The 26,826-nt window shown below is 57.3% G+C and overlaps 2 protein-coding genes across 3 annotated transcripts in view; one reads left to right on the top strand and one right to left on the bottom strand.

Moving 5' to 3' along the window:
- SBNO2 (strawberry notch homolog 2) overlaps positions 1 to 23,842 on the top strand; it is a 39,563-nt gene extending 15,721 nt beyond the window's left edge. For both annotated transcript variants that reach the window (XM_027664153.1, XM_027664155.1), the window contains 28 exons: positions 1,766 to 1,924; positions 5,389 to 5,481; positions 5,979 to 6,075; positions 6,299 to 6,459; positions 6,850 to 6,983; positions 7,578 to 7,668; positions 8,883 to 9,026; positions 9,526 to 9,643; positions 10,055 to 10,160; positions 10,327 to 10,480; positions 10,865 to 11,041; positions 11,675 to 11,772; positions 13,852 to 13,934; positions 14,854 to 15,042; positions 15,540 to 15,715; positions 16,097 to 16,228; positions 16,458 to 16,593; positions 16,949 to 17,061; positions 17,554 to 17,625; positions 17,897 to 18,005; positions 18,281 to 18,355; positions 18,683 to 18,826; positions 19,001 to 19,095; positions 19,216 to 19,308; positions 19,521 to 19,652; positions 19,858 to 19,934; positions 20,341 to 20,531; positions 20,827 to 23,842. In XM_027664153.1, the coding sequence (XP_027519954.1) occupies positions 1,766 to 1,924; positions 5,389 to 5,481; positions 5,979 to 6,075; positions 6,299 to 6,459; positions 6,850 to 6,983; positions 7,578 to 7,668; positions 8,883 to 9,026; positions 9,526 to 9,643; positions 10,055 to 10,160; positions 10,327 to 10,480; positions 10,865 to 11,041; positions 11,675 to 11,772; positions 13,852 to 13,934; positions 14,854 to 15,042; positions 15,540 to 15,715; positions 16,097 to 16,228; positions 16,458 to 16,593; positions 16,949 to 17,061; positions 17,554 to 17,625; positions 17,897 to 18,005; positions 18,281 to 18,355; positions 18,683 to 18,826; positions 19,001 to 19,095; positions 19,216 to 19,308; positions 19,521 to 19,652; positions 19,858 to 19,934; positions 20,341 to 20,531; positions 20,827 to 21,374 (3,897 nt within the window). In that variant the 3' untranslated portion in view covers positions 21,375 to 23,842. The remainder of the gene's footprint in view (positions 1 to 1,765; positions 1,925 to 5,388; positions 5,482 to 5,978; positions 6,076 to 6,298; positions 6,460 to 6,849; positions 6,984 to 7,577; positions 7,669 to 8,882; positions 9,027 to 9,525; positions 9,644 to 10,054; positions 10,161 to 10,326; positions 10,481 to 10,864; positions 11,042 to 11,674; positions 11,773 to 13,851; positions 13,935 to 14,853; positions 15,043 to 15,539; positions 15,716 to 16,096; positions 16,229 to 16,457; positions 16,594 to 16,948; positions 17,062 to 17,553; positions 17,626 to 17,896; positions 18,006 to 18,280; positions 18,356 to 18,682; positions 18,827 to 19,000; positions 19,096 to 19,215; positions 19,309 to 19,520; positions 19,653 to 19,857; positions 19,935 to 20,340; positions 20,532 to 20,826) is intronic.
- A 1,153-nt stretch (positions 23,843 to 24,995) lies between these two features.
- On the bottom strand, positions 24,996 to 26,556 carry GPX4 (glutathione peroxidase 4). Its single transcript, XM_027664168.1, has 7 exons — positions 26,503 to 26,556; positions 26,298 to 26,392; positions 26,026 to 26,170; positions 25,795 to 25,946; positions 25,668 to 25,692; positions 25,344 to 25,403; positions 24,996 to 25,246 (listed from the first exon to the last, which is right to left on the bottom strand). The coding sequence occupies exons 1-7, from the start codon at positions 26,503 to 26,505 to the stop codon at positions 25,214 to 25,216; spliced, it is 513 nt and encodes a 170-aa protein (XP_027519969.1). The 5' UTR covers positions 26,506 to 26,556; the 3' UTR covers positions 24,996 to 25,213.
- Between the last annotated feature and the right edge of the window lie 270 nt (positions 26,557 to 26,826).

Raw genomic sequence — 26,826 nt, forward strand, 5'->3', positions numbered from 1 at the left:
ACCCGAGTGTTGTTCTGCTTTCTCAAGTGGGAAACGGAGTCCAGAGATCCCCTAATTCTGAGGTGATAAATCTGGGTGCCTGTTCACCCTACAGACACCTTGGCTTCTGGGTAATCTCAAAATATCCCCAGAAATACCAAGAGCAAGAGCTGCACAGGAAGCGCTGCCCGTTGGGCACATGGCAGCACCCACTGCTGGCAGGAGGTGCCACCCTGCTCTGCCAGACCCATGGACAGCCCTTCCTCCTGGAGTTCCTGGGTCCCCTGGTTGGTATTTGAGGAATCCAACCCCCCACATCACACCTGCCATTCCTTTAGTGCCAGCGCCTGCACACAGCGGCTTCAGGAGACGTCCCTGGGAAGAGGGGAAGGGAAAGTGTCCTGGAGGTTTAAACACTGAAACCTGTAACTTTGGATAGCAATTAGGGGGTGTCTGACCCAGCTCTTGGCCTGAAGCTCTCAGGAACAGCACGACCAGGCTCAGCTGCTCGAGGGTTTATGTCAGGCAGGGCTAAGTGACTCTTAAAACTCTTTGGCTGCCTTTCTGCCTGGAGTGGGAATCTGGCCCTTAACTAGAAATGAGCAGCAATTCCTCCTGTACCAGCCCCTGGCTCTGCTGGCAGAGGGTTATCACGCTGCTCTGGCTGGGCTGTACTGACAGAGCTGACCACTGTGAGGAACCACAGACCTGACTGGTGTTGGCAGAGGCTGTGAGGCACCAAGACAGACCTACTGGTCTGTCTGCCCATCCCTCTGGGACAGAGGCTCATCTCCAGCCAGACCTGAGTGCTGGAGCTTGGTGCTGGAAGTACATTGATCTTCAGTAAACAGCAGACAAAGTTCTTCTTCTTTGACAAAGCTTGAAAGTGGTGTTTGGTATGGGAGGAGGGCTGGGGTGATGGGATGGAGCCGGGGAAGGGGCAGGGATCTGTGCCACAGCCAAGGATGCAGAGCAAGAAGTGCTTATCAGCTCTTGGTTCTTACCACCTGAAATATAGAAATCAGACCAGAGGTTGATGTTAGGGAGGGGACTGAAGGCTCTTTCTGAGCCAAAGTCTGTGTGAGACAAAGCAACAGCATGACAATTGCAAACCCCCTCAGCCCAGGCACCAGAAAAAGAGCAAGGGCAGAGCCTGGTCCCTGTTGCTGGAGCACAGTCCTTGTCCAGGCTGAGGCTGGTCCTTGGGAAGAGGATGGGTAGATTTGCCCAGATTTACCTAAATGCAAATCCAGGGGACAGCAGCACTCCTGGGAGCCCCGTGTGTGCAGGGCCTGCCAGGAGGAGAGGGATGTTTCCCAGGGGCTCCAGGTAGAGCCGTGTTGGAAATGGCAGTGAAAGAGCCACGTTGTGATCAGGTGTGGCTGGTTCTCTGTGGGCCTCTGCACATGAATGAAATCCTGGGGTCCTTAGGGGGTCAGGCTGAGGCCTTTGCACCCCTCAGCAGCCTCTTTAATGAGGCACAAACTGCAGGGAACCGATGCCTCTCTCCCACTCCTCCATGTGCAGGGATGTGCACAGCCCGAGTCAGCCCTGACCGTGTGCCCGCACTCCTGGCCAGGGCTTTTCCTACTTTTTCAAGAAACAGGTTTTCCAGCTGCACCACAGAGCGTGTCCTCAGGCTCAGGGTAATCTCTGAGCTTTGTGGGGCGTGAAGTGACGGGGCTGCTCATCTGACAGCAAGAAATTAGAACTTGCTGGCTGAGTGAGGAAGGAGCTCTCTGGTCTCATCCTGCCTCCTCTAACCGTGGTCGTGTCTCCATTTCAGGATTCTTCATACCTCGATGAGCTCTCCAACAACTCCCTGTTCTCGTCCCCCGCGGATTCCCTCTCGGACATCGCGGATCCCAAGGACTTCCTGCCCGCCGACAGCCTCAGCCACGTGCCAACACTATGGGATGTGAACACACCGCAGAACCCCATCGAGGTAGGGGCTGCTCCTCCCTCGTCCTCCCCAGAAGACACCTCAGGCTTCATCCTGTGGGGCTTTTAAGGAATTCAGAAACCAACCCAATTCCTCTGGGTGAAGTTGAGGTGTGATGATGCTGTTCTGCTGTTACCAACTTCACTGGAGGAGGGAAGGGGTGAAGTGGTGACATCACATATTTGGTCTCCTGGGAGCAGAAGGGAATCTGGGCACCCTCAGAGGGATTCACACACTCTTCCAGAGTGCAGCACAGGCACTAGCTCTTTCTCCTGGCAGCTGTGGCAGGGAGGTACATCCCAAGAAGGATGTATCCCTAAAACATTCAGCAGGTCCAGTGTGACCTAGACAGGGCACTCAGGAGTGCTGAAGGGATGGGCTCCAGGAAAACCACCCTGACATGGATCATTAACTGCCCCCCCAGCAGCAGCACCTTTTGTTTGTTCTCCAGGGCAAATATTTCAGTTACAATGACTGAAAAACTGTCTCAATTTTAGACTCACCATTTGTGTTTGCTTTGTGAGTCCAAGTCCCTGCAAGCTTTTACATCCCGGAGTTTTCCGGGGTGTGGGATCTCCTGGCAATCCCACAGCAGCATGTGGTCCTGGCCATGTTCACCAGCCCTCTGCCATCTGCTCTGCCTCAGCTGGGGGCTGACACAGTCACCAGGGGCAGCCACCTCCTCCTGGGGTTGTTGGAGCCACATCATCCCCATCCACTGGATCCGGGTCCTGGCTCCTGCTGAGCTGTGCCGTGGGTTTCCTTTGTAGGTCACTCTCTTAGGAAGAATGAGGGAAAACACTCAGTGTGGATATCCCAGGAGGCAGCCTGGGGTGCCTGTGCCATAGTCATTGCTGCATTTTGAGGCTCTCCTGTGCTCAGAGGCTGCATTTTGCAGCCAGTGTCTCTGGCTGTGTTGCCATGAGACAATCACACACAGTCTGCAAACCTAGGACCAGCAAAAACTTACTGGGAAAAGCTGTTCTGAATTCAGTGTGAAGAAATAAGTATTGTGCAAGTGTGAGACTGACTCTGTGGGCACAGCAGTGTCTCTAGCCTTGGCCCCATCCCTGTCCCTGTCCCTCTCCCCTGCTGTTCCTCACGTCCTGCCCTGGCCCCTTTTGTCCTGTGGAGCACTTGGACTCAGATAAGGCCAATTAGCTCCTTGGAATTCCATTTATAAACAACTTCCTTTGGAAAGGAATCTCCAGCTATTTTAAACGTTTTCTTATCTGTGTTTTCTGGAGACAGAGATGGTTTGGGCGGGGTTGTTGCTTTTTGGGCTGTTTTTTAACTGAGTGATATTTCCTGAGGAGGTGTCAGGGAGGTGCATCCTGGACAGGAGATTTTGGTTTCATTTTTGCTTGGAGGGGGCACTGTGGACCAGGACACTGGGTGAAAGGATTGTCAAACTGACTCATCATTGGCAGCTGCACGTTGGTACATGATATCAGCAGTTTGGATAATCTCTCCCTATCCCTTCCCACATCCTCGCAGTGTAATTGTCCACAGAATTGCAGGAATTTTGGCTTTCCAGCAGCCAGCAGCCAGAGCAGTCACTAAGCTTCAGTACAAATGGAGCATCAGTCACGTTACACCCAAGCAGATCCATCCTGATCCATCCTGATCCGTGTGATCCAGGACATCACTCAGCTGTGGCTGTGCAGCCAGCTCTGCCCCCACTGGGCTGGGTTATCAGGACTGTAGTTTTTCCAGAATTTCTGTTTCAGAGACCCAGGCAGAGCAGGAACATCAGTCTCCCACAGTTCTGATGGGTGGGACATCCCAGGGGCCAAGCTGGCTGCATCCTGTGGGAGACCCACCTGTGGATCCCAGGTACAGGAACAGCCTTGTGCCTTGTCCTCTTTAAAAATAAACATTCCAAGCTCCCTGAGAACCCCTGGACTGAGGTGCCCCGTGCTGAATCTGGAGTGGGGTGTTATGGCTGAGGAGGAAAGGGCTGGATATAGAGCTGCCTCCATGTGCCCGTGGGGAGAGTTGTTATCCCGAGGAGAGGAGCTGCATCCAGTGCCTTGGCTGTTTATCAGCCAGGAATGGGCAGTTAGGGAAGAGCTGCCACCCTGTGAAATATTTGCAGGAGCAGCAGACAAAACAGTTCCCTTTGTAATGGAGCTGGGAAATACCATTTAAAAATAGTCCCTGTCATATCGTGTTTTCTCTCATCCATCTCACACATTCCCAGTGTTTTTAAGGCTGGGAAGCACAGACTTGCTTCGGAAGCCTGTGGCTGGAATTTTGGAGCTGCTCATGCAGTTTTTTATAGCTTGTTGACAGCATTCACCCTTCTCCCAGCTCAGTACCCAGAGAAGGGATTTACACAGAGGGGGCTTGGCCTGGGACTGATTCCCTTCCCAGGGAAGTCAGGGTGAGGTGGGACAAAATGGAGAATAATGCAGAGAGGAAAAAAATGGAGTAAGACCGAGGCTGTGATTGTGCAATTATCACTCTCCCTCCTGCTTCCAGCCCCGTATTCTCACGGATCTGTGTTCTTCTTCTCTGGATGCTCTTGGAACAGAGGGAGGAGAAAATCAACTGGGAGGAGAGGGAGGGTGGAGAAAGGCAGGAATTGTACAGGTGGATCATCCATCTCTCACTGCAGCTCCTGATCCCACCTGCTCTGGCCCTCACAGCACATTCTCACCTGTGTGGGTGGTTTTCAAATGCTCTGAGCAACCAAGGTTCCTGTTGCATCCTCTGCAGTTCCTGGGGTGGAATGCTGAGTGCCAAAGCTGGATCGGGATAGCAGAGCTTTGTACTTTGGGGACTGTGTGATGCAAAACCAGCCCTGTATTCACCTCCTACTGCTGGAGCTGCAAGAACACCTCCTGCCCTTCCAGCAGCTCCAGGCCTTCCTCCTGCCTGAGACCAAACTCTGAGCTGGGATTTGTAGGTGGGGATGTTTCACCTGCTCTCCAGATTTGCTGGCACTAAAAGCAGCTCTTCCGTCCAGCTTCCTTCTGGTAATTCTGACTCAGGCTTCCAGGAATGGAGGGTGGGTTTTTTCTTTCTTCTTCTTTTTATTTTTTTGATTTTATTTAAAAATAGGAGTGTTTATGCCTAAGATCTTCCCATCTTTCTCTGCTGCTGGTGGAGCATGAGGCTCTGTGAGCCTGGCAGTCTGCACAGGCTGTAAACTTGGAGTAGTGCTGCTCCTGGAGTTGCTGATTGCTTTGGATGCCACCAGCTGCTGGCCTGACCTTGCTCGCTGTCGGGAAATTCCAGGGTGAATTTGTTTGTGTGGGAGCAGACAAAGGATCTCCTTGCCTGAGCCCCCCCAGCCCAGAGTGTCTCGGGAGCTCTCTCTCCTCGCTGGCAGTGGCACAGCAGGCTGGATGGGCCAGGGATCACACGTGTCCAGGGATCTTTGTTGGTGTATTTCTGTGCTTGCTGGGGTTGGAGGGCTGAGGGTTTGGAGCTCTTCCTCACCTGCACCCTTTGTGTTCCAGCTGTTCTCATCCAGCACACCATTCTCGGGCCTGAATAGCTCCCATGACCACGTTCCTGCTGTCCCCAACACCCCTCTCCTCATCAGCTACCAGGTGAGAGCAATGGGTGGCCTCTGTGGGAGGGGACACCAGGCTCCTGGTGACATCCCAGTGTGGGGGGAGCAGTTCTGACCCTTTTCCCTTCAGAGGGAATGAGACAAGAAAACACAGGTCCCTGCCTTTTGCAGAAGTGTGCTGTATTTCCTGGGGTGGAACCTCACTGTGTTAAGGGACACTTTGGGCTCTCAGGACTTTGCCCTGTGCTGCTGGCACCACGCTGGTTTAAAGCTGTGCCAGGTGCCTCACTCAGGGCAGGGGAGGGCACAACCCATCCGAAAAGTGCTGCAAACATCTTTCCCCAACTCAATGAGGGCCAGTCAGCTCTTACAGCCCCTGGGGTCGGCCCCCACTGGTGGTTTCCCTTAGTCTGTAAATGAGGTGGATTGTGTCTGGAGGGTTTGGGGCATGGTTTCAGTGGCAGGTTGTGGCAGGGCACAGCACTGCACGTGTCCATAGCTCAACTTTAACTCTGGGTCAATGCTTCTCTCCAGTCTCAGGCTCCTGCAGAGGAGGAGGATGAGGGTGAGGAGGAAGAAACGGAAGAGTTGGGGCAAACGGAGACCTATGCAGAATACATCCCTTCAAAGTGTGAGTGTTGCCATGGGAAGTGCTGTTCACTCCATTGTGGACCAGCCTATTTCACTGCTCCCTTAATTTCCTGGGAGCAGTATCTGGTGTTTGCTGTGGCACCTCCCAGGCTTGTGGTTTTCTGGGAAAACTCTTCAGTGACCAGGGCTGCAGCCAGGTGATGAGCTCTGAGGTGCCCCTGGGAGTAAAGACCTCGACTTACCTGTGTTCTGTTGTCATTTAGCCAAGATTGGGAAGCACCACCCTGACCTGGTGGTTGAGACAAGTACCCTGTCCAGTGTTCCCCCCCCTGACATCACCTACAGCCTGTCCCTGCCATGCTCCGTGGCTGACAAGGGCTCCCTCTCTGCACTACAGCTGGAAGCAATCATCTATGCCTGCCAGGTACTGCCTGCACCTTGCTCATCTCCTACCCCTCAAGAAAACTGCCTCTGGCAGGGATGGGTGTTAAAATAACTATAATTCAGGTGGTGAAACTCCTTTGGCATTTTAAGTGCCTTTCAAAGGATTATTTGAAGCAAGGGAGTTCTGTGGGGTCTGTTTCCCAAAGGGGCAAGAACCCTGGACTTTTGTTGTGGAGAGCTGTACATTTTGGGGCCTTTTCCATGAACTGCCACTTTTGAGCTTGGCCCTGACCCTTCCTGCCATCCTTTATCTGAGCAGGACGTGCACGTGCATTGATGGGATGTGTGGAAGGGTTAAGTAGTGCTCACATCAAAGCTGTTAGCAAAGGCAAATCTGGTTTAATTTCCAGTTCTGTTCTTGATTTTGCAGCAACATGAAGTTTTATTGCCCAATGGGCAGCGAGCTGGGTTCCTCATTGGGGACGGTGCCGGAGTGGGAAAGGGCAGGACCGTTGCGGGCATCATCTTTGAAAATTATCTTAAAGGGAGGAAAAAAGCTCTGTGGTAAGTTGTTGGGTTTTTTCTCTCTTTTCCCGTAAGACCTCGGAGTTAGTTTGGATCTAGAAGTAAGGAATTCCTTAGTGCTGATGTTGGCTTTAGAGTTGAGTCATGCTGTGGCCTTGGGTAAGTCGTTTCCACCTCTTACTGCCTGGTTGCTGCCTGTGCAATGGGAATATTCTGCCTGCAGCAGGGCTGGAGAGTGAGTCACTGTGAAAGAGCAGGTTTTGTGCTCCTGGGGGTGCAAGGACCAGTCTGGCCCCACTCTCTCTGGAGTCGTGGAGGGGTGTGATGGGTTTCCTGGGTGCGGAGCCAGGAGCGGGGCTTTGCTGCAGATCACACACAGCCTGTGCCAAGGGGCAGCTGTCAGATCTCAGGTTGGGCTGTGTGGGCAGTGGAGATGTGACAGCTCTGCACGGCTCCTCCTGCTTTAGTCAGAGCTGGTAATCACTGTGAGCCTCGACTGCCTGGGGACATACCCAGCCCTACTCCTCAAAGAGATACCCAGCCCTGAGTGCTTGGGGGACATAACCAGCCCCAGCTGCCTGAGGGAGATAACCAACCCCAGGAGGAGATAACCCACCCCCTCCCACTTCACAGGTTCAGTGTCTCCAATGATCTCAAGTACGATGCTGAGAGAGACCTGAAGGACATCGAGGCCTCCCACATTCCTGTGCATGCTCTGAACAAGGTAGGAGAGGAGCTGCAGGGCTGCCCTGGAACTCAGCCCACAGGAGCAGTTGGAGGCTCTGCCTGGGCATGTGGGGCAGTGTCAGACACTGAGCTGTCTGTGTTCCCTCCTCCCAACCCACTTCCCACTCGGGGCTCCAGCTGTTTTTATACCCTGTGGAGCCACATGGGGAGCACAGAGCTGTTCCCTGCGGGGAGTGGGAAGTGTCTCCAGGCAAGTGCAAGTACAGCAGGACAGGAACCTTCTTCACTGTTCCTGAGGAGTCCTGTGGAGGGAATAGCTCTGTGAGATGTGCTCTGCTCTTCTGGGCCAGCCTTTGCCAGTGCTGGTTCATGGAACCACTTCTCAGAGCATGTAGGGAGCACAGAGGTGCCCGGGCTGGTCCCTGGCATACCCGAGGAGCATGTGGGCATTTCCCCCAGATGAGCAGATAAGAGGATTTTCAGGCTTTCTTCAGTTACTCAGTGATGAGGCTGAAGTGTTTCTCAAAAGCACCATCAGCAGCTGTGGGATGATTATTCACAGGGCTCTTTGTGGCCTACTTGAGTCTCTGTCCAGTGTTTTTCAGTTCACTGAAACCCTCTCCTCTGGTTTTAATGGTATTGAACAACCAGCTTTTACAAAGTCCATAGAAACCACAGGTGTTTGACACCTCTGAATGCCCTCCACTAAGAGACTGAAAGGGATTTTGTTTTCAGCCCCAAAAGACTTTAAATGGAACTTTTTTCAGCTTGGGGCCAGGGGCTTTTCCCCAAGCTTGGATTTCATTACAGGTGAGACCCACGGCAGTGGGACAGGCAACAATCTCACCTGGCCAAAGAGAAAAGGATTTTCTAGAAGGAATTGAAACAGGCAGGAGGGTTCAAAGCAGTGAAACACTCTAAACTGTTGCTTAAAAAAATGAAGCACTTTTTTTGCCAGAAAATCGACGTCCTCGCGTGTTCCCCACAGTTCACTGCAGGCGTCCAGATGTGCTGACACATTGGCTGGGGCACTTCTCCAGACATTTACAGTCCCTGTCATCACCCTGTCTCAGTGCCAACAGAAATGCCGAAGGCATCAGCTACTAACAGCTTTTTGTCTGTTCTGAGCTCAGACTGGGGTTTGTTCTGGGATCAGGAGCGTGTGTCCGGCGTGGCCATGGGCAGGGAGGGCTGTGACGTGCTGGGGGCAGCGATGACGAGTGTGTGTGCTCTGGTTCTTCCTTCCTGCAGATTAAATACGGTGACACAGCTACCTCAGAAGGAGTCCTCTTTGCCACCTACTCGGCGCTGATCGGCGAAAGCCAGGCCGGGGGACAGCACAGGACGCGCTTAAAACAGATCTTGGACTGGTGCAGGGAAAACTTTGATGGAGTCGTATCCTTAAAATAAACCCCAAACAGTCAAAAACTGGAGAGAGAGGGACTGCCACTTGTGGTTGTGCTTCACTAGGGAACAAAGAGCTCGGGGCCATCTGAAGTCACAGGGAGCTGCTGTGGGAGCAGCCCGGTGCCTGCGGGAGGTATTTTAGTGCTGTGAGCACATGAATCCCCCACACTCAGATCTCCTCCTCCCAGGATGCAGTTAAGGGGAGGAGGGGAAGAAGCAGCTGGGATTAACCTTTTCACATTCCTCTCCCTCAGCATTACAAGACAAAACACACCTTGGAGGTGAAGGGAAAGGGAGGGGGAGATGACTTATGGTCTGAGGAGCAGAGGACTGGACAAAGCCAACGGGTTCCATGTGTGGGGAAGGAGTGGGTCTGTACTGGGGCTGGGTGTTCAGTTGGATGAAGGCAGCTTGGCTGTGTTTTCTGTCTGCTCCCATCCTCGGGATGAAAATAGATCCTTTCTCCTTAACTGACATTGCCCTGCAGATCGTGTTTGATGAATGCCACAAAGCCAAAAACGCCAGCTCTACCAAAATGGGCAAAGCAGTGCTGGACCTGCAGAACAAGCTGCCTCAAGCAAGGGTTGTCTATGCCAGTGCCACAGGTGAGCTGCTCTGCTCAGGGGGTGGCTGTGAAGAGTGGCAGGTCTCTGACCTGGAGGCCCCTCTGAGGTGTGAGTGTGTGTGCTGAGAGCACGAGGCTGTGTGAGGAGAGGTCAGTGGTGCTGCAGGGCTGGAGAGGAGCTCAGAGTGCCAAGATCTACCCCAAGCCCCATCACTGATGTTACTTGTAGATTTTTGGCAGATCACACTAATTTCTCTCCAGTTTAACTTGTTCCTGGCCAGCTGTTCCAGCTGTGTGGTGACACTTTCCCACTCAGTGTAGGGAGGACAACGTTTGGAAAGGTCTCCTAAGGCACAATGGCAAATGACAACCTCTTCAGAGTTCTCTTCACTTGAGTCTCAACTGCTCCCAGGTGCTGTGGGTTTGCTGACAGTGAATTCTGTCCAAACAGGTGCCTCAGAGCCAAAAAACATGATTTACATGAGCCGCCTGGGGATCTGGGGGGAGGGAACCCCGTTCCGAGCCTTCGATGAGTTCCTGCACGCGATTGAGAAGAGGTGAGTCCTGTCCCCCCGGGCAGGGGGAGCTGTGGGAAGGGGGTGCAGTGCCCCAGGGTGGTGTGGGCAGCGTGAGCCAGGGGAGGGGCTGGGGCTGCAGAGACAGCAGCTGGGGGTCACTGCTGGGGGTCACTGCTGGGGTCCCACAATTGCCGCCCTCTCCCAGGGGAGTCGGGGCGATGGAGATCGTGGCGATGGACATGAAGGTCAGTGGGATGTACATTGCCCGGCAGCTCAGCTTCACTGGGGTGACCTTCAGGATCGAGGAGATCCCGCTGGACGAGCAGTACAAGGCTGTCTATGACAAGGCAGCCAAGCTGGTGAGCTGGGCCCGTTGTAGTGGGAGGCTGAGGTTCACTCATGCTTTGGGCATGGCCACTGGTGTGAGGGAGGGTTTGAGGACCCTAAATGAGGCCATGACCTCAAACACCAGAAAGCAAAGGGGTACACGACGCTCAGCTGATGTAAAAAACCCACCACCTTATACTTTTTTGCTTCTGTTTGAAAGTTTCATATTTGCAAACCAGAGCTTTGTCATGCTGGTGCAGAGAATGACCAGAGCGTTCATTCAACCCAACACAGCAACATAAACAGTGATCCTAAGGCAGATTATCAGCCCCCAGACTGCTCTGATCACCCCCTGCACGGCAGGAATGACAGTGGAGATGGGGATATTAACTCGTGCCCCTCGCTGTCGTCCGCAGTGGGCAGAGGCCTTGATGGTGTTCCAGCAGGCAGCTGACTGCATCGGGCTGGAGTCGCGGAAGTCGCTGTGGGGTCAGTTCTGGTCAGCTCACCAGCGCTTCTTCAAGTACCTGTGCATCGCTGCCAAGGTGCGGCGGCTCGTGGAGCTGGCCCGGGAGGAGCTGGCCAGGGACAAGGTACTGGGGCAGCCCCACCAGCCTGACCCGACGTGTGATGGTCGTGCCTGGGTTTCGCAGAACGTTCCCAATGAGTGATGCTGGGGAGTTAATGTGGCCTCCTCTCCCGAGGCATTACCCTCTGCTGGTGTGTGGTGGATGTGGGCAGGCTGGTCTGGGACAGGATTTTGGGTCATGTTCAAGCTAAAAGTGTCCAAGGCCAGGTTGGATGGGGCTTGGAGCAACCTGGGCTGGTGCAAAGTGTCCCTGCCCATGGCAGGGGCTGGGACTGGATGAGCTTTAAGGTCCTTTCCAACCCAAACCACCCTGGGATTCTAGAAGAGGTACCAGACCCTTCACCTTGAGCACAGCTCTGTCCTTTCATCCACCTGGGTGCACCTTGGAAATTTTAGGCAGAACATCCCTAGCACAGGTCTGTGCTCAGAGTCACTCTCTGTGGGGTCAGCCCAGGGGGCTGTTGGATGCTGAAAGATTTGAGAGATGGTTCTTCATCAGGAGCCCTGCCATGGGCCCAGCATGGATTTATTTGGGACAGGGTTCAAGGGGAGTACCTGGGTCTGGGAAATACCTCTTGAACCTGGAGCTGTGCCCCTGCCCTGACACCTCCCTGTGCCACCCCTCGTGTCCCCGCAGTGCATCGTCATCGGCCTGCAGTCCACGGGGGAGGCTCGCACCAGGGAGGTCCTGGACGAGAATGATGGGCATCTCAACCGTTTTGTCTCTGCTGCAGAGTGAGTTAAAAATCCCTGTTTTCCTCTGGGGGTGCGTGGGAGGCCAGAGGAGTGGGAGGAAAGCTCCTGCACGGAGCACTGGCTGTTCTTGAAATGCAGTTTGACGTCACCTCCCCCTGTACCGTGGAGAGGACACTCAGAGGGGTCCATGGGGCACTGTATCTTCAGTGGGACTGTATGAGCTACATCCTGGATTTTGAAGTCTCCTGTGGTCCAGACTCGCAGGAACAGCCTGATCCCACTCTCTACACACGTAAAAGACCTGGCAGGTGTAGGAGAGCCAGGAATGGAGCTCAGATGTAGTTTGTGTGTGTCTGGTTCTGGAAAATTAGAGTGTTGACACAAAAGGAATGAGCAAGAGAATCTTCTGTAATGGCAAAGGCTGTGATGATGCTGTGAGGTGGCATCAGTGGAGCAGGGCAAGGGAGGAGTGGTCCAAGGAGTTCAGATCCACCAGTGTTGGCTTTGAGCTCATGTACGGGACAGGACCAGTGTCCTGGTTGTGTGGCCATCCTGGCTAACAGGAAAGCTGGCTGTGCCAGCAGTGAGCCAGCAGCAGGACTCGTGCTGCCCACTCAGCTCCTCCCCCCCCTCCTGCCTGCAGCTTCCAAAACACCAGCCCATCCCTGAACGTGGCTGAACCTGCACAACGGGTGACAAAAGCCTGGGACATGGGGTTGGGTTGTGTTTCCTTTGTAGTGCAGGGCTGTTTTCTTCTGAAGTGACTTTTGATGCATGTCTGGGTTAGGCCGAGCTTTCCTCCCTTGGTGCTGGGGTTTGGGTTGGTCTGTGTGACTCTGCTGTCTCCAGCCCAAACCACAGTTTGGTGACAGTGCACAGGGCAGGTCTGGCAGCTGCTTGGGTGATTTGGTCTCTTGATCTCTAGGATTGTTTTCCATGCCACAGAACTCAGGTGTAGAGGACAGTGTGGTCCCTGGAGTGGGGGGTCCCACACTGTGTGACTGTCCCTGGCCCCAAAGGCAGCAACTCTGTGTTCCTCAGCCCTGGCCGGATCACTGAGTGTCTCCTGGCATCTGCTCAGCCTCCAAATGTGTTTCCTGGTGTTCCAGCACTTCGGGGGATTTCTGGAGGGGAGTGTGCTGGGAAGGAGTGGTTGGTTAAAGATGCCGAGAAATGGGGTTAAAAATAAACATTGTTCTGTGAGTGGATTCCAGCGCAGGGCTCTGTCTGCAGGGAGACAGGGAGGGCGAGTGCCGGGAAATGAGCAGAATTGCACTGCAGGGAGGCTCCAGAGTGAGTGTTCTTTTGGGCAGGGTCACCCCAGCACATGGGACAAGGGGCCATTCTTGGTGCCACAGAACTGCAGTCACAGAGCTCTGTCCCTCGGGGGAGCAGTGTCGTCCCTGTCCCCTTCAGCCCCTCGCACTAAGGGGCCTGGAGCTCCCTCCCCAGTTCCCAAGGCTCCCTTTTCTCACCCAGGAGAGTTGTCGTGTTCATCCTCTCACCTGTTACTTGCAACATTTGCGTTTTCAGGGCTTTTTTTTTGTTTTTTCTCAAGCAGAGCTTGTTCAGCACCTCCTCATTGCCCTGAGGGTTCATCCACACAGTCAGCATTTAAACATTTGCTCTTTGATTTGTAGAACAACCCACAGAAACCTTTGGTTTTCATTTTTTCTGATTTTTTTTTCCATTCACCTGAAACCACTACGGATCCATGTTCAGCCACTTGGTTTTGTGGGAAGCAGGCACACAGCCAGGGAATCGGAGGAGTTGGTGGAGCTCATTTGTTGGATGGCCTGGTGGTGGTCTGTGCTCTCAGGGCATGGAGAGAGGCTGGACACTGGGACTTACTGGAGTTTTGATGTAGCAGCTTCCCAGTGTAGTGTTTCCCATTTAAAACTCCCTCTTGGTTGCTCTATAAAGGTCCTGCAGCCTTGACACACTCTCAGGCTCCAGGAGCTGTCCCGTATCCGGGGCTGGCTGAGCCCGTGGTGGCAGCCATGGGGCAGGATTGACCTCTCTTCCGTGGAATGTGGGGCTCTCCCAAATACACACGAGGTACTTGGTAACCAGCACGTGTTCCTGGTAGCTGGAATAAATTTTGCATCTTACTTTCAGAGGCGTCTTTCTATCACTAATTCAGAAGCACTTTCCTTCAACCAAAAGAAAGAGAGAAAAAGGAACTGGCATTAAAAGAAAACGTAAGAGCTCCCTCACTCCCAGCCCAGCCCCTGCCTCCTGCCCTGCTGCTCCCCCCCAGCCACTCACTTGTTCTCTACCTCTTGCCCTTCTCCCCACTCCACGCTTTTTGCTGCTCTCCTTGGTTTCTGTTTGCCCTCCCACACGTCTGTCGCTCCTTCGTCCAGAGGACAGCAGGTCTGGGTCATCCACCCTTTTCCAGCTTTGCCCCACTGCCCTGTCCCAGTGCAGGGCCTGCCCTCTGCCCCTACCCCGTGGCTGTGCCCCCTCCCCTCAGCCTGGGCTGGGGGCAGATGGCACAAGGCCTGGCTGGTGTCTGAACCCTCCTGCAGCCAGAGGGTTCCTCCATGACACCCTACGTAGGGCACTGCATGTGTCCAGGGGAAAACAATCACTTCCCTGCAGGTTATTGGCTGTGGCTGCAGGTAAGAAGAGTTTCTCCTCTAGTGGGATGTGAGAAAGGGGGAAGAGGGGGCAGCAGCACTGGCAGGTTGTGGAGCTGGTCTGTGAACCCTCTCATGTAGCAGTGGCACGTCTTGCTGTGCTTGGAAGCAAACAATGTCCCAAAACACTGGCACCTTCCCACATCCTGGCCACTCCTCTGGAAGCAGTCCCCTGGGATTACTTCTCTGAGGAGCTGGCACTGCTCAGTGTCCATCCTGACACGTGCAGCCAACTTTCAGCCCTGCTCAGGAGTGCCTTGTTCTTCCTTTCTCTCTCTTCCTTTCTCTTTCCCGCTCTCCCTCCCTCCCTCCCTAATTGCCCCCCACCCCTGAGGCTCTGTTTTGGCGAGGTCAGCCTGTCATTTGGGGCAGTCTCAGCTATTTTGGGATTCCTCCTCCTCTCTCTGAGCTGGCCCTTGCTGCCCTGTGCTGGTGCCTCCCTGGGGCCGGTGCCGTGACCCGCTGGCTCTCCGTGCAGGGCGGCCGCGGGGCCGGTGGCCCAAGGCTCTGCGGGGCCTGTGTGACCCAGGGGTCATCAAGATCAGCGACGACAGCAGCACCGAGTCCGACGACTCGCCCAGCGACATCAACTCCTCCCCGGAGTCCCTGGTGGAGACGGACGACGTCATCTTCGTGGAGCAAACGTACACCGGCTGTGCCACCGAGGGTGAGTGGGCACTGGGATGGGGGCACTGGGACTGGGGACACTGGGATGGGGGCACTGGGACTGGGGCACTGGGATGGGGGCACTGGGACTGGGGGCACTGGGACTGGGGCACTGGGACTGGGGCACTGGGATGGGGACACTGGGACAAGGGGCACTGGGACTGGGGGCACTGGGTCCTGCAGGGAATGGCAGCCCCTCCAGGCTTGGGACAGCCTTGGACCTTGGCTGGTTTTTGTCCTGATGGTCACACTCGGGTTTGGGAGGTGGATCCACATTTACCTGCTGTGATCAGCAAGCGGGAGGGATTTGCCCTTTGTCCTTCCCCCACCAAAAGGGGGAAGCCCAGAGGGAATTCACTCTGCTCAGCAGCATTTACTGCAGGTGTCTTGGTGTCTTTGCCCATTGATAGTGCCCCCAGAAACCCTCTGAGACAACTTCTTCTCCCCTCTCTGATTTGCAGTTATCAGGTAACTCAGCTTTTGTTGTTTACATTGCAGGTAGCTTTCACATGCTGCCTTCCCAGAAAGAGCTGCACGGCCTGAGAGAGCTGGAGATCGTGGAAAAGATGAAGCAGGACCTCCTGGCAAAAGTGCAAGCACTGGGCAAAGAGCTACCTCTCAACACCTTGGATGAACTGATTGATTACTTTGGGGGCCCAGAGAACGTGGCTGAGGTACTCCCCACCGTCAGGAGTGTATTTTGGTGGCAGGGTGACAGGGAAAGGGGCCAACATAGAATCATGGAATGGTTTGGGTTGTAAAGGACCTTAAAGCTCATCTCGTTCCTTGGGCAGGGACACCTTCTGCTAGATCAGGTTACTCCCAGCCCTGTCCAACCTGGACTTGAACACTTCCAGGGATGATGCAGCCACAGCTTCTCTGGGCAACCTGGGCCGGGGCCTCACCGCCCTCACAGGGAAAAATTTCTTCTGTAAAAAAAAATAAGGTTCCTACTGGCAGAGGGTTCCCTCTCCCTGGCACTGTGGAAAAGCTGTTGAGGACTGCCTGGATGGCCGGGCTGGGCCTCCCCTCTCACAACCCCTCTCTGTGTGCAGATGACGGGCAGGAAGGGCCGCGTCGTCCGCAGGCCCGACGGCTCCGTGGTGTTCGAGTCCCGGGCGGAGCAGGGGCTCTCCATAGACCACGTCAACCTGAAGGAGAAGGAGCGCTTCATGAACGGGGACAAGGTGAGTCGGGGTCGGGCTGAGGGGCACAGGGGAGGGAGGGTGCCTGTGCATCCCTGTGCCCCGCCAGCCTCAGACCAGCAGCTTTCTGTTGGTGTGACCTGCTGGAAGCTGGCGAGGATTCCCAGATCCCTCTGTGTGCCAGGGTTGCTGTTGTGCTCGGGCCTGTTTCCTGAAGCAGTTTTACACGTGTCCAGGAACCTCACCCTGTTCTCACTTGTCTCTCCTGTAGCTCGTAGCGATAATCTCGGAGGCCTCCAGCTCAGGGATCTCCCTCCAAGCAGACAGACGGGTGAAGAACCAGAAGCGCCGGGTCCACATGACCCTGGAGCTGCCCTGGAGCGCGGACCGGGCCATCCAGCAGTTCGGTGAGGGCTGGGTGTCCCTGGGCACTGCCCCCTGCCCTGAGTGTCAGCCAGGCCGTGGAGCCCAGGCACCCTGGGAGGGACAGGGGGGTGGCCGCCTGAGCCGGGCTCCTGCCACAGCCAGACAGGTGCATTTAGGAGATGTCTCTGTGGGAAAAGGACAGAGCCACAGTCACAGCCACACACCCTGTTGCTGCTGAGACTTGACAGAGCTGGGCTTATAGTCCTGAGCTCTGGGGCGTGGGAGGGACTCTGCAGGGTGTACAGGACGGGTGTTATTTGGCTTTTCTGGTTATGTTCCTGCTCCAGACAGGCTGTCCCAAGCTCCCCTTCCAGCCCTGTTCTCGTGTCCCCGTAGGCCGAACGCACCGGTCGAACCAGGTCTCTGCTCCAGAGTACGTGTTCCTGATCTCAGAGCTGGCAGGGGAGAGGAGGTTTGCATCCATCGTGGCCAAACGCCTGGAGAGCCTGGTGAGTGCCCACAGCAGGGATTGGCTGTTGGCTCCAATTCCCTCTGAGGAGATTCCATGCTGGGGCTCACACTGGCATGGCCAGTGTAGCTGGGGGATTGTGTCACCCCTGACTGAAGGCATTGCAGTTGTGGAATGCAGAAGGCTTTTAGCATCCTGGAATTTGGGAAAGGAAGTGAGGAAGAATACGTAATCAAGGCGTTGGGAGGAATTTCAGGGAAGCAGAACCCAATTCCAGATGCTGGAATTCCCCCACTATTACCAGAGCATACATTTTATTCCCAAAAAGCTAATGAAATAATTAATGGAATAATGAGTTTGTTTCATTTTCTTCACTTCTGATAAATCCCCCAATCCTTTGGTAAAGTCTCAGTATCCCTGAGGAACACTGCCTCCCCATGGCACATTTCCATCCTGGCCTCTTCCTTTGGCCATCCTTCCCTGGTGTTTTGCAACAGCTCAAAGTCATGTTTTCTTCCATCTGCCTTCCCAGGGTGCCTTAACTCACGGGGACCGACGGGCCACCGAGTCCCGGGACCTCAGCAAGTACAACTTCGAGAACAAGGTGACAGGGCTGCCCTGGGGCAGCATGGCCCAGGGGGCTGGAGGAACTGGGAGAGCCTGTGGTGGGATCTGGAGCTGGGAAGATCATTGCTGGCACCTGCAGGCAGGGCCCAGCCTAGCACCCAGCTCCCTGCTGCTCCCAGCTCCCCCCAGCTCCCCCCAGCTCCCCCCAGCTCCCTGCTGCTCCAGCTCCCACGGGCATGGGAGCCAGGCTTGGGTGGAGGACTCTGGTGTCAGTTCCTCCCACATGTGACTGTCGTCTCCTCCCACAGTATGGGGCCAAAGCCCTGGACAGGGTCCTGTCCACGATCCTCAGCCACATGGAGAACAGAGTTCCTGTGCCCAAGAGCTACGAGAGACGGGAGGCCGACTTTTTCCGTGGTAAGAGCACTACCAGCTCCAGGGTTTCTCCTGGCCACGGTAGTCTCAGGTTTGGGACACTGGAAGAGCTGAGGAGAAGGTCAGAGAGAGGAAACAGAGGGGGGAAAATGCCACTGGCTCAGCAGCTCACTGTGAGTGGGGCGATGTCACCCTGCCAGGCACAGGGAGAGGCTGAGCTGCCGAACAACGGGCACTGCTGGAGGGGAAGCAGCCCCACAGGACTGCTGAGGGGGGGCTTAACCCCAAAACACACCAGGTGTCTTCTGCCATTTCAGAAATGAAGCAAGGGCTCATCTCCGTGGGGATCTGCTGCAGTCAGATGAAGTACGGCACTGTCTCGGTGGAGAAGGGTACGTGTCGAGCTGTTCCTGCCCAAAGCAGGGGGCAGACAGAAGGGGCAGGGGTGTCATGGCCCACCTAGCCTTGTGGGGTTGGCTGGGCAGCTGGGCAGGATGTTTGTCTTGAAGGGAAGGTCCTGTGGGAGCAGCCTGTGCTGCAGATCCCATGGCCCCACACATCCCGTGGCCCTGAAGCTGCTCCCAGCCCACAGGAACAGCCCTTGGGCTGTGCTGCTGTTGGAAGGGACATTGTGGGGCTGGTTGAGGGGCTCTTTTGAGGGGGCTGGTGGATTCTGTGCCCAGCTGCACCATGTTCCCTGACCCACTGTGCTCTTGCAGACTGCTCCATCACCAAATTCCTGAACCGCATCCTGGGCCTGGAGGTGGACAAGCAGAACATGCTCTTCCAGTATTTTTCTGACACCTTTGACTATCTGATTGAGAAGGACAAGAAGGAGGGCAAATACGACATGGGCATCCTTGGTATGGAGAGGGGGTGGCCACAGCTCTGCCTCCTGCACCCCAGGGGTTCCCTGTTCCTCCTGTGCTGACTGAGGGTGGTTCCCCACTGCAGCCTCCCCACCCAGCACAGATCATGAGACCCAAGGAGGTGATTTGGGTGGGTTTTCCTTAGAGCACCCTTTTCTCCTTCCACAGATTTAGCGCCAGGAGTGGATGAGATCTATGAGGAGAGCAAGGAGGTCTTCCTGACCCCGGGGCACCCGCAGGACGGGCAGGTCGTGTTCTACAAGGTGGGCACCTGTCTCTGCCTGGCTCTAGGCTGCAGCAGCACCAAGGTTGTGCTGAGAGTGGGATTTGTGAGGCACTTGTCCTGTCCCTGGAGTTACAAATCCCTCTGTGTCCCTGTTCAGATCAGTGTTGACAGAGGCTTAAAGTGGGAAGAAGCTTATGAGAAGTCGCTCAAACTGACAGGAGCCAACGAAGGGTTCTACCTCTCCTACAAGGTATGTCCCTGGGCTCTGCCAGGGTGGCACCTCAGCTCAGGGGTGGCTTCAGTGGGAGATCTGCCATGGCTCTATGGGCTCCATGTCTGACCTCTTCCTGAGGGCTGGAAGATGCCTCCAAGAACCTCCATCCTGGAAGGAAGGGGTTACTTTAGAAAAACCTGGGCTCGGGGAGAGAGGCTGTGACTGTAACCATCAGCTGTACCCCACAGATGCGAGGCAGCAAATACACCTGTCTGCTGGCAGAGCAGAGCCGTGGGAAGAACTTCATCCTCTACAAGCCAAATATTGGGAAGCAAAGCCAGCCCGAGAGCCTGGACAGTCTGCAGAAGAAGTACCGGCGGGTAGGTGGGAGCTGCCGCCTCTGCTGTGGGGGCTGCGGGCTGGGGGAGGTTGGAAGGACATTCCCTCTAACCCATCACAGCTCCTCAGGGTCCTGTTGTGGTTGGGCAGGGATGGTGGGAGCACTGGCATGCCCTGACTCCCAGCCCCGGATTTCTCTGGGTGTTGGGCAGTGGAAGATCCCTAATGCTGAGTGTTGTGCTGCAGGTGATGCCCGAGGAAGCCAAGGAGCACTGGGAGAGCAGCTACCACTTCTCCTTGAAGAACTGTAACCACGCCGTGTGGTAAGGCAGCTGCAGCCCCAGCCTGCCACAGAATCCCAGCATGGTTTGGCTTGGAAGGCACCTTAAATAAAGCCCATTCAGTTCCATGGCAGGGACACCTTCCACTATCCCAGGTTGCTCCAAGCCCTCTCCAACCTGGCCTTGAGCACTGCCAGGGATGGGGCCAGCCACAGCTTCTCTGGGAAACCTGGGCCAGGGCCTCACCACCCTCACAGGGAGGAGTTTCTTCCCAATATCCCATCTAAATCTCCCCTCTTTCAGCTTAAAGTCATCGAGCCACATCCTCCCTCCCCAGGCAGGGCCTGTGCTGGGGGGTCCCTGGCTGTGGCAGTGGGGGAGGCCGAGGGGGGGGAAGCCGCTGTGCTCCTGTGCTAACCCTGGTGGTTTTCTCCCATGGTAACCGAAGGAACAAGAGCTGCAAGCTGATCCAGGAGGGGAAGGAGTGCTTCCAGGGCATGCGCCTGCGGCACTACTACATGCTGTGCGGGGCCCTGCTGCGGGTGTGGAGCAGGATCGCCGGCATCATGGCCGACATCACCGCCAGCAGCTACCTGCAGATCGTCCGCCTCAAGACCAAGGAGAAGAAGAAGCAAGTTGGTGGGTGAAGTGCTGGGGAGGGGAGAGGGAGTGGGATGAAGGGGTTCAGCTGCCCAGCACCGAGATTCCCTTCCTAAAAAGGGACGTGTTCCGGCCTGGAAGTGCCTGCTGCTGAGGTGACCCCGTGGGAAGGAGGGGAGCTGGGGTTACCCCGACACATTCGGGCAGAGGGTGCAAGCCAGGCCTGTCCCCTCAGTGCCCATGTGAACACCCCCGGTGCTGCTGCCCTTCCCTCTGTCCCCAGAGCGCCCCATCCCTTCCCTGCTGTGGGGACTGATGTCTGCTCCTCCCCCAGGGATAAAGATCCCCGAGAGCTGCGTCCACAGGGTGCGGGAGGAGCTGAAGCAGATGGACCAGGACGTGAAGCGGAAGCACAGCCGGCTGCTCCAGGCCCGGGAGCAGGGCCCACCCTTTTCCCTGCCCCTGCACCTCCTGCCAGGGCCCAGGCTACCCCTGTCCTTGCCCTCCCTGTGCCAGGACGAGATCCTGGACTTGACCTGCAGCCCTCCCAGCAGCAGCATTCCCGACGTGGTGATGAACCCGGAGCCCGGAGCACTGTGCTTCCCCTCGGAGCCCCCCCTGCAGCCCCACCAGCAGCACCAGTTGCCCTTTTGCTTTGGCCTGGAGGATGGTGTGGCCCCCGGCCCCTCACGGCACGAGCCCCCAGCGCCGCCCCCCCCGCCGCCCCTGCAGCAGCCACAGGAGGATTTTCTCCAGCAAGATGGGAGTATCAATTTTAGAGAGATCCTGGAGGACATGCTGAGGACGTTCCCCCAGGAGAACCTGCTCCCCCAGGAGCGCCAGAGCGTGATCCAGTTCAGCGGGCCACACCTGGATTTCTGAGTGCCAGCCGGGAATGCCAGCGGAGCTCGACCGCTGTGGATCTGCATCCTCTGGGGCACAGGTGAGAGCTGAGGAGCCCTGAATGTCCTACCCGTTTGGACTGACCCTTTTGTGGTTTGGAGGGAGGAAACAGGTTTGGTGGAATGTGCCTGGGGGAAACCGAGCGGGTCCCGCTGGGCCGAGGGGCTCTGCTGTGTCCAGTCCTGCTCACAGGTCAGTGCCTGTGTGGGACTGAGGGGAGACCCCCCTCCTCTGCCCACCCCCACAGACTACTGAGTGTCCGAGCCAGGCCAGGCCTTGCCCAGCCCTCCAGCCCAGCTCTGCAGGGCCACAGCCGGGCTCTGGAGCCGCCCGGTGACTGGTGCTGGTCCATTAGGGAAGGGTGGGAGCCCAGGCCCCCAGTTTGGGCTGCCCCAGCATGTGCTGGAGGGCTGGGATGAAGGGCAAGGGAATGCTGTCCCAGCAGAGTTGGGAGCTGCTGAGCTCAGCTGTCCTCTGGTAGGGCTGAGCCGGTGTACTGAGAGACCCAAAACTGTCTGCACTGCCCTTCCCTTCCTGGGAAGGATCCTTGGGCTGCTGAGCTCCATGGGAGAGGCTGGAGCTGGATGCACCCCCACAGTGACAGAGCTCGAGTCTGTCAGAGCTCAGCCAGGCCAGGACCAGCGGGATTCCCCGGAGCAGAAGGGCCACATGTCCCCTGTCCTGCACTTTAACCTCACCGGGTCACCGTGACTTTGGCCAGTTTCCTGCTGTCACATGTTGTCCCTTCACCTGGCTGTCCTGCTGGTCCTGCACTGTCCTTGACTGGGCCATGGACCCCGGCCCGAGGGTCTGGGACTGGGCAGCCCAGCCCTGGCCACTGCTGACCTTGGGAACAGCCACTCCCAGGCCCTGAAAGGGAAGAGCTCCCTAGTGAGTGCTGAGTGTGCAGCCTGGGAGTCACTGCTCAGGGTGTGCAGTGTCAGGGTCACTGCTCAGGGATGTGCACTGTGAGAGTCACTGCCCGGGGTGTGCAGGGTCACTGCTCAGGGTGTGCAGGGTCAGTGTCACTGCTCAGGGTGTGCAGTGTCTGTGTCACTGCCTGGGATGCACAGTTTGGCTGCTTCTGCTGCAACCTCGCTCTCGGATACCAAAGAGCAAAGGCTGTTTTGCAAGCACTGCCCCACCCCCTGTCCCACAGCTGGACCAGCTGCCTCCTCCTGGGACAGAGTTGGCCCTTGGCCACCTCCAGCACCTCCCCTGAGCTGCTCCTCTGCCAGCCTCCCCTTTGCTGGGTTTCCTTTCTCTGCTGTCACTCATCGAGGTGTTTCCTAAAAGTGGCACTGGGATGTTTCCAGGGAAGGACCTGGGACCTTCCCTGGGGTCCAGCCAGGAAGGCCTGGGCTGGGGTCCCCCGTGCCTGAGAGGTCAGCGTTGCAAGTGCCTGGCAGTGTCCCCTGCTCTGGGCAGAGTGCTGGGACCTGCTGTGTCCCCCCAGGGCTCTGTGAGGTGTTGGGAGTTGCTCTGGGTCTGTGTCTGGAGCGTTGTGCTGTGCCCGAGGCTGGAGCTGCCTTCCCTGACACCCCGAGGTCACGGACCTGCCCCGGTGCCACACGTGTGGGCTCAGTTTGGGGTTACTCTGGTCCCTGTCTTTCCCCCCTCCCCAGCTGGCAGCTGCCTCCCACCACCCGTTGGGCTGGAGTCAGTCCCTGCTGTCAGGGGCACATCTCACTGCACCCAAGGAAACCTCCTTTACCTCAAAGTGATCACCAAAGATGGGGGAGCCCCCCCTGCCCTGCTGCTGCCCCAGGGGGCTCCTGCTCTCCCCCAGCTCTGCTCCTCTCACCCGCAGCAGCGTCCCAGGGGCCGGGCAGAGCCAGGCTGCCCCTCCCCAGACCCTCCCCTATTTAAAGCACGTCCCAGCCCTCCCCATGGCAGAGAGGCCCCGGCTGCACCCTCCTGCATCTGGCTCGGGGCTGAATTCTCAGCAAGGAGGGAAAAAGACGCCAGGAAAACGCAGCTCAGAGAGGCTGAAACTCAGGAATAACGAGGGGGAACTCCCCGCTGGGCACCCTCTGCCATCACCGGAGCCTTACCTGGTGGCTTTGACCTTAACCTTAAAATATATGCAATCCTCCCTCCCTGGTCTCTGGGAAGACAGAGAGCACCTTCAAGGAATCCCTTCCCTGCCCCAATCCTGTGTTTTGTCAGGGTTAATAATATGTAACATTATCTTTTAACTAAATTATTCTGCCGTTGTCCTACTGATTGTATTTTTAATGAGTCCCTGTTTTCTTCCCTGATACCTTTTTGTTGGCACTTTTTAATCTGCTTGTTGTTTGCCTTTGGTTTCTATGTGTATTTATAATTGATGGAGTTGTACATATGTAAAGAGATTTTTTTAGAATATGTGCCTTGGACTAATCATTCCTGAATTTTCTACTTGCCTCAGAAGGATAATTTTTCATTCTGCTCAGTAAAAATGGAACAGAAGCCACATGTGAGATTTCTGTAAGTCCCAGCTCTGTCTGTCTGTCTGTCTGTCCAACCTGCCCCAAGATCCCAGTGGGACTTGGATCAGGAATCCCTGGGTCAGGGTCCTGCTGGCAGCTGGACTTTGTATCTCCTGTGTCATCTCGGTGGCACTGAGGGCTGTTGCCCCAAGCCTCCCCCTCTCCCTGGGAGAAGCCGCTGCCCTTGCAGAGGAGGATCCTTGGTGGCTCCAGCCAGGGTACTGGCCTTGGATGAGGTGGCTCCTGCCCGGCTTTGCTGGGCAAACACAGATAAAGGAGCCTCTGTCTGTGGTGTTCCTCCCCCGGGAGCTGCTGTGGTGCCGGGATGTCTCGCCCGGGCACTGCCGGCCCCGTTATCCCACGGGAGGTGGGATGGGGTGAGCCCCAGGGAGTGATCTGGGCCAAGGCTGGGGGGCAGCTCCCAAAAACAGCCCCCCCGCCCCAGAGTGGGGTCCTCCAGCATCCCTGAGGTGCCAGACTGCAGGCACAGGGGGGGAGCAGATTTGGGGGACCCCAGTGAAGACCCCATGGCTCTTCCTGCTCCCTCCCATCCCCGCTGGGGCTCCCTGTGAGGACTGCAGATGTGAAGGGGAGATCCAGCACCCCCAGGCCCTGGGGAAGAGGCACTCAGTGTCCCTGCATGGCCCTGGCAGAGCCAAGACACTGCCCCATGCAGGAGGAGGAGGAGGATGGTCCTGCGTGCTGTGGTCAGACCTGTCCCTGGCTGTGGGAGGTTAATTCACTGTGTTCCAACACGACTGGGTTCTGTTTTGCAGAAATTGCTCCTGAATGGGGCTTGTGCCACTGCTGGACCCGTCCCCTCTGCGGCCCTGCCCAGCTGGGAGAGCTCTTGGGGACAGGAGGGATCCCAGAGGGGACACACACCTTCACCTTTTCCTGCTCTGGCTTTTCCCAAGGAGCCCCTCAGGATCGTGGCTCACACAGGATTTGTGTGCACTTCCTCCTCACCCCGGGGATTATCCCTGCTCAGGAGCTCAGGAGTTGCGTAAGGTCTTGGCTCCCAGCAAAGCTCCGGGTTCTCACTGGGAGCAGAGCAGCAGCCCCGACCCCATCCCTGCTCCAGCCCCGGCCCCATCCCTGCTCCGTCCCTCCCCCCAACACCACGGGCTCATTCCTAAGGTCTTTATTGCGAGGGAACTCCAGTTACTGGGGGGGCTCCGGCTGCTCCTGCCCGGGGCGGCCGCGGCCCCGGGGCCTCTGTCCAGCGGTGCACGCCGGGGTCGGGGCTGCCCCACCAGGACCTGGCTTGGGGGCAGCCCGTCATGGGGCTGGAGGAGGCTCCGGGGGCAGCGGGGCCGGGGCGGGCGGGGGGACAGCGGAGCAGAGCTACAGGTAGGCAGGAAGGTCCTTCTCGATCACCTGCGGGGAACAGGGAGCGTTTGTGCCCCGAGAACATCCCCGAGAACATCCCCGTCCATCCCCTCCTCCCGCCCAGCACCTGCTCCCCAGCACTTACGTAGGGATCCTCCATCGGGCTGTACCTCTTCACCACTTGGCCCTCCCGGTTAATGAGGAACTGGGGGAGTGAAGCAACACCCCGTGGGCGAGTCCAGGGGTCAGCTGGGCTCCCAGGGAGTGTGTCTGCTGATTACTGCACCCTGGGGCGGGGTAGGGGCTCCCAGGGGGCTCTGGGCACAGGAGCCCCCTGGGAATGCTCCTGCCCTGAAATCCAGGGTAACGGCACAGAGCAGAGCCCAGGTGTGAGGCTCCCCCCTCCCCTCCCTGCCTTGGGGACCCCCCCAGAGCCCAGCACGGCCCCGAGGAGGCAGCTGTGTCCTACCTTGGTGAAGTTCCATTTTATTGCACTAGGAGAGAAAAACAAGGAGTGAGTTTTGGTCAGAAAATCCCTTTCTAAGGTTCCTCAGCCCCAGCCAGGCCCCGAGCCGAGCCCTCCCTGCCACACGCACTTGCCCAGGGTTCCTCTCCCTTTGGGCTGCTCCTTCATCCACTTCCAGAGCGGGTGGGCATCGTCCCCGTTCACATCGATCTTGCTGTACATGTCGAACTTCACCCCGTAGTTCTCAGCAAATGCCTTGATCTGAGCGTTGTCCCCGGGCTCCTGAGAGGCGACACCGGGACCGTGAGGGCCCCCGGGCCGTCCTGAGGCTCCCGGGGGCGCTCGGCCCCTCCCGCCGCACCTGCTTCCCGAACTGGTTGCAGGGAAAGCCCAGGATGCGTAAACCCCTCTCAGCGTATCGGGCGTGCAGGTCAACAAGCTGAGTGTAGTTTACGGCGGTCTTCCCTCATTTGGAGGCGACGTTGGTGATGATGCAGACGCAGCCCCTGCGGACGGGGCGGGTGAGCGGGGAGAGGCCCCTCGCCCGCCGGGGCGCGGCAGCGGCTCCCGGGTTACGCAAGAACCGCTGCTGCTCAGCGCCCCGGCCCCGCTCCCCCGGCCCTGCCCTCCTACCGGTACTTCTCCAGGGACACGTCGTTGCCATCGATGTCGAGGGCGTGGAAGTCGTAGATGGCCCTGGCCGAGCGCCAGTCCTCCGCCTGGGCGCACTGCGGGGCGGGGGGTCAGCGGGGAGCCCGCGGCGAGCCCCGTCCGCGCCCCCGCCCCGCCGGTCCCGGGGGAGCCCCGGGAGCAGCCCCCGCCGGGCCCGCGCACTCACCATGCTCCGCACCGGGCCCCGCAGCAGCGTCGCCGCCGCCGCCGCGCTCCCGCCCCGCAGCGCGGCCCGCACGGCCCGGCCCCAGCGCATCGCGCACAGGCACCGCCCCCCCGCGCCGCCGCGGCCAATCAGCGCGCGCGGGACCGGCCCGGCCGGGTGATGGATAGACAGCTGAACCAATAGCAGCGCGGGGCGGGCGGGATGGCCGCGGGGGTGTTTATCGGGCGAGAGCACGCGGGGCGGGGGTGTGTCAGATGCTGCGGGCCGCGCCCCGTCCCGCGGTTCCCTCCCTCCCGGCCCGGGCCGTAGAGATCCAGGGGCCCG

The sequence above is a fragment of the Corapipo altera genome, unplaced genomic scaffold, assembly GCF_003945725.1.
Source record: "Corapipo altera isolate COAL_440 unplaced genomic scaffold, ASM394572v1 96, whole genome shotgun sequence".
In the NCBI taxonomy this organism is placed as follows: Eukaryota; Metazoa; Chordata; class Aves; order Passeriformes; family Pipridae; genus Corapipo; species Corapipo altera.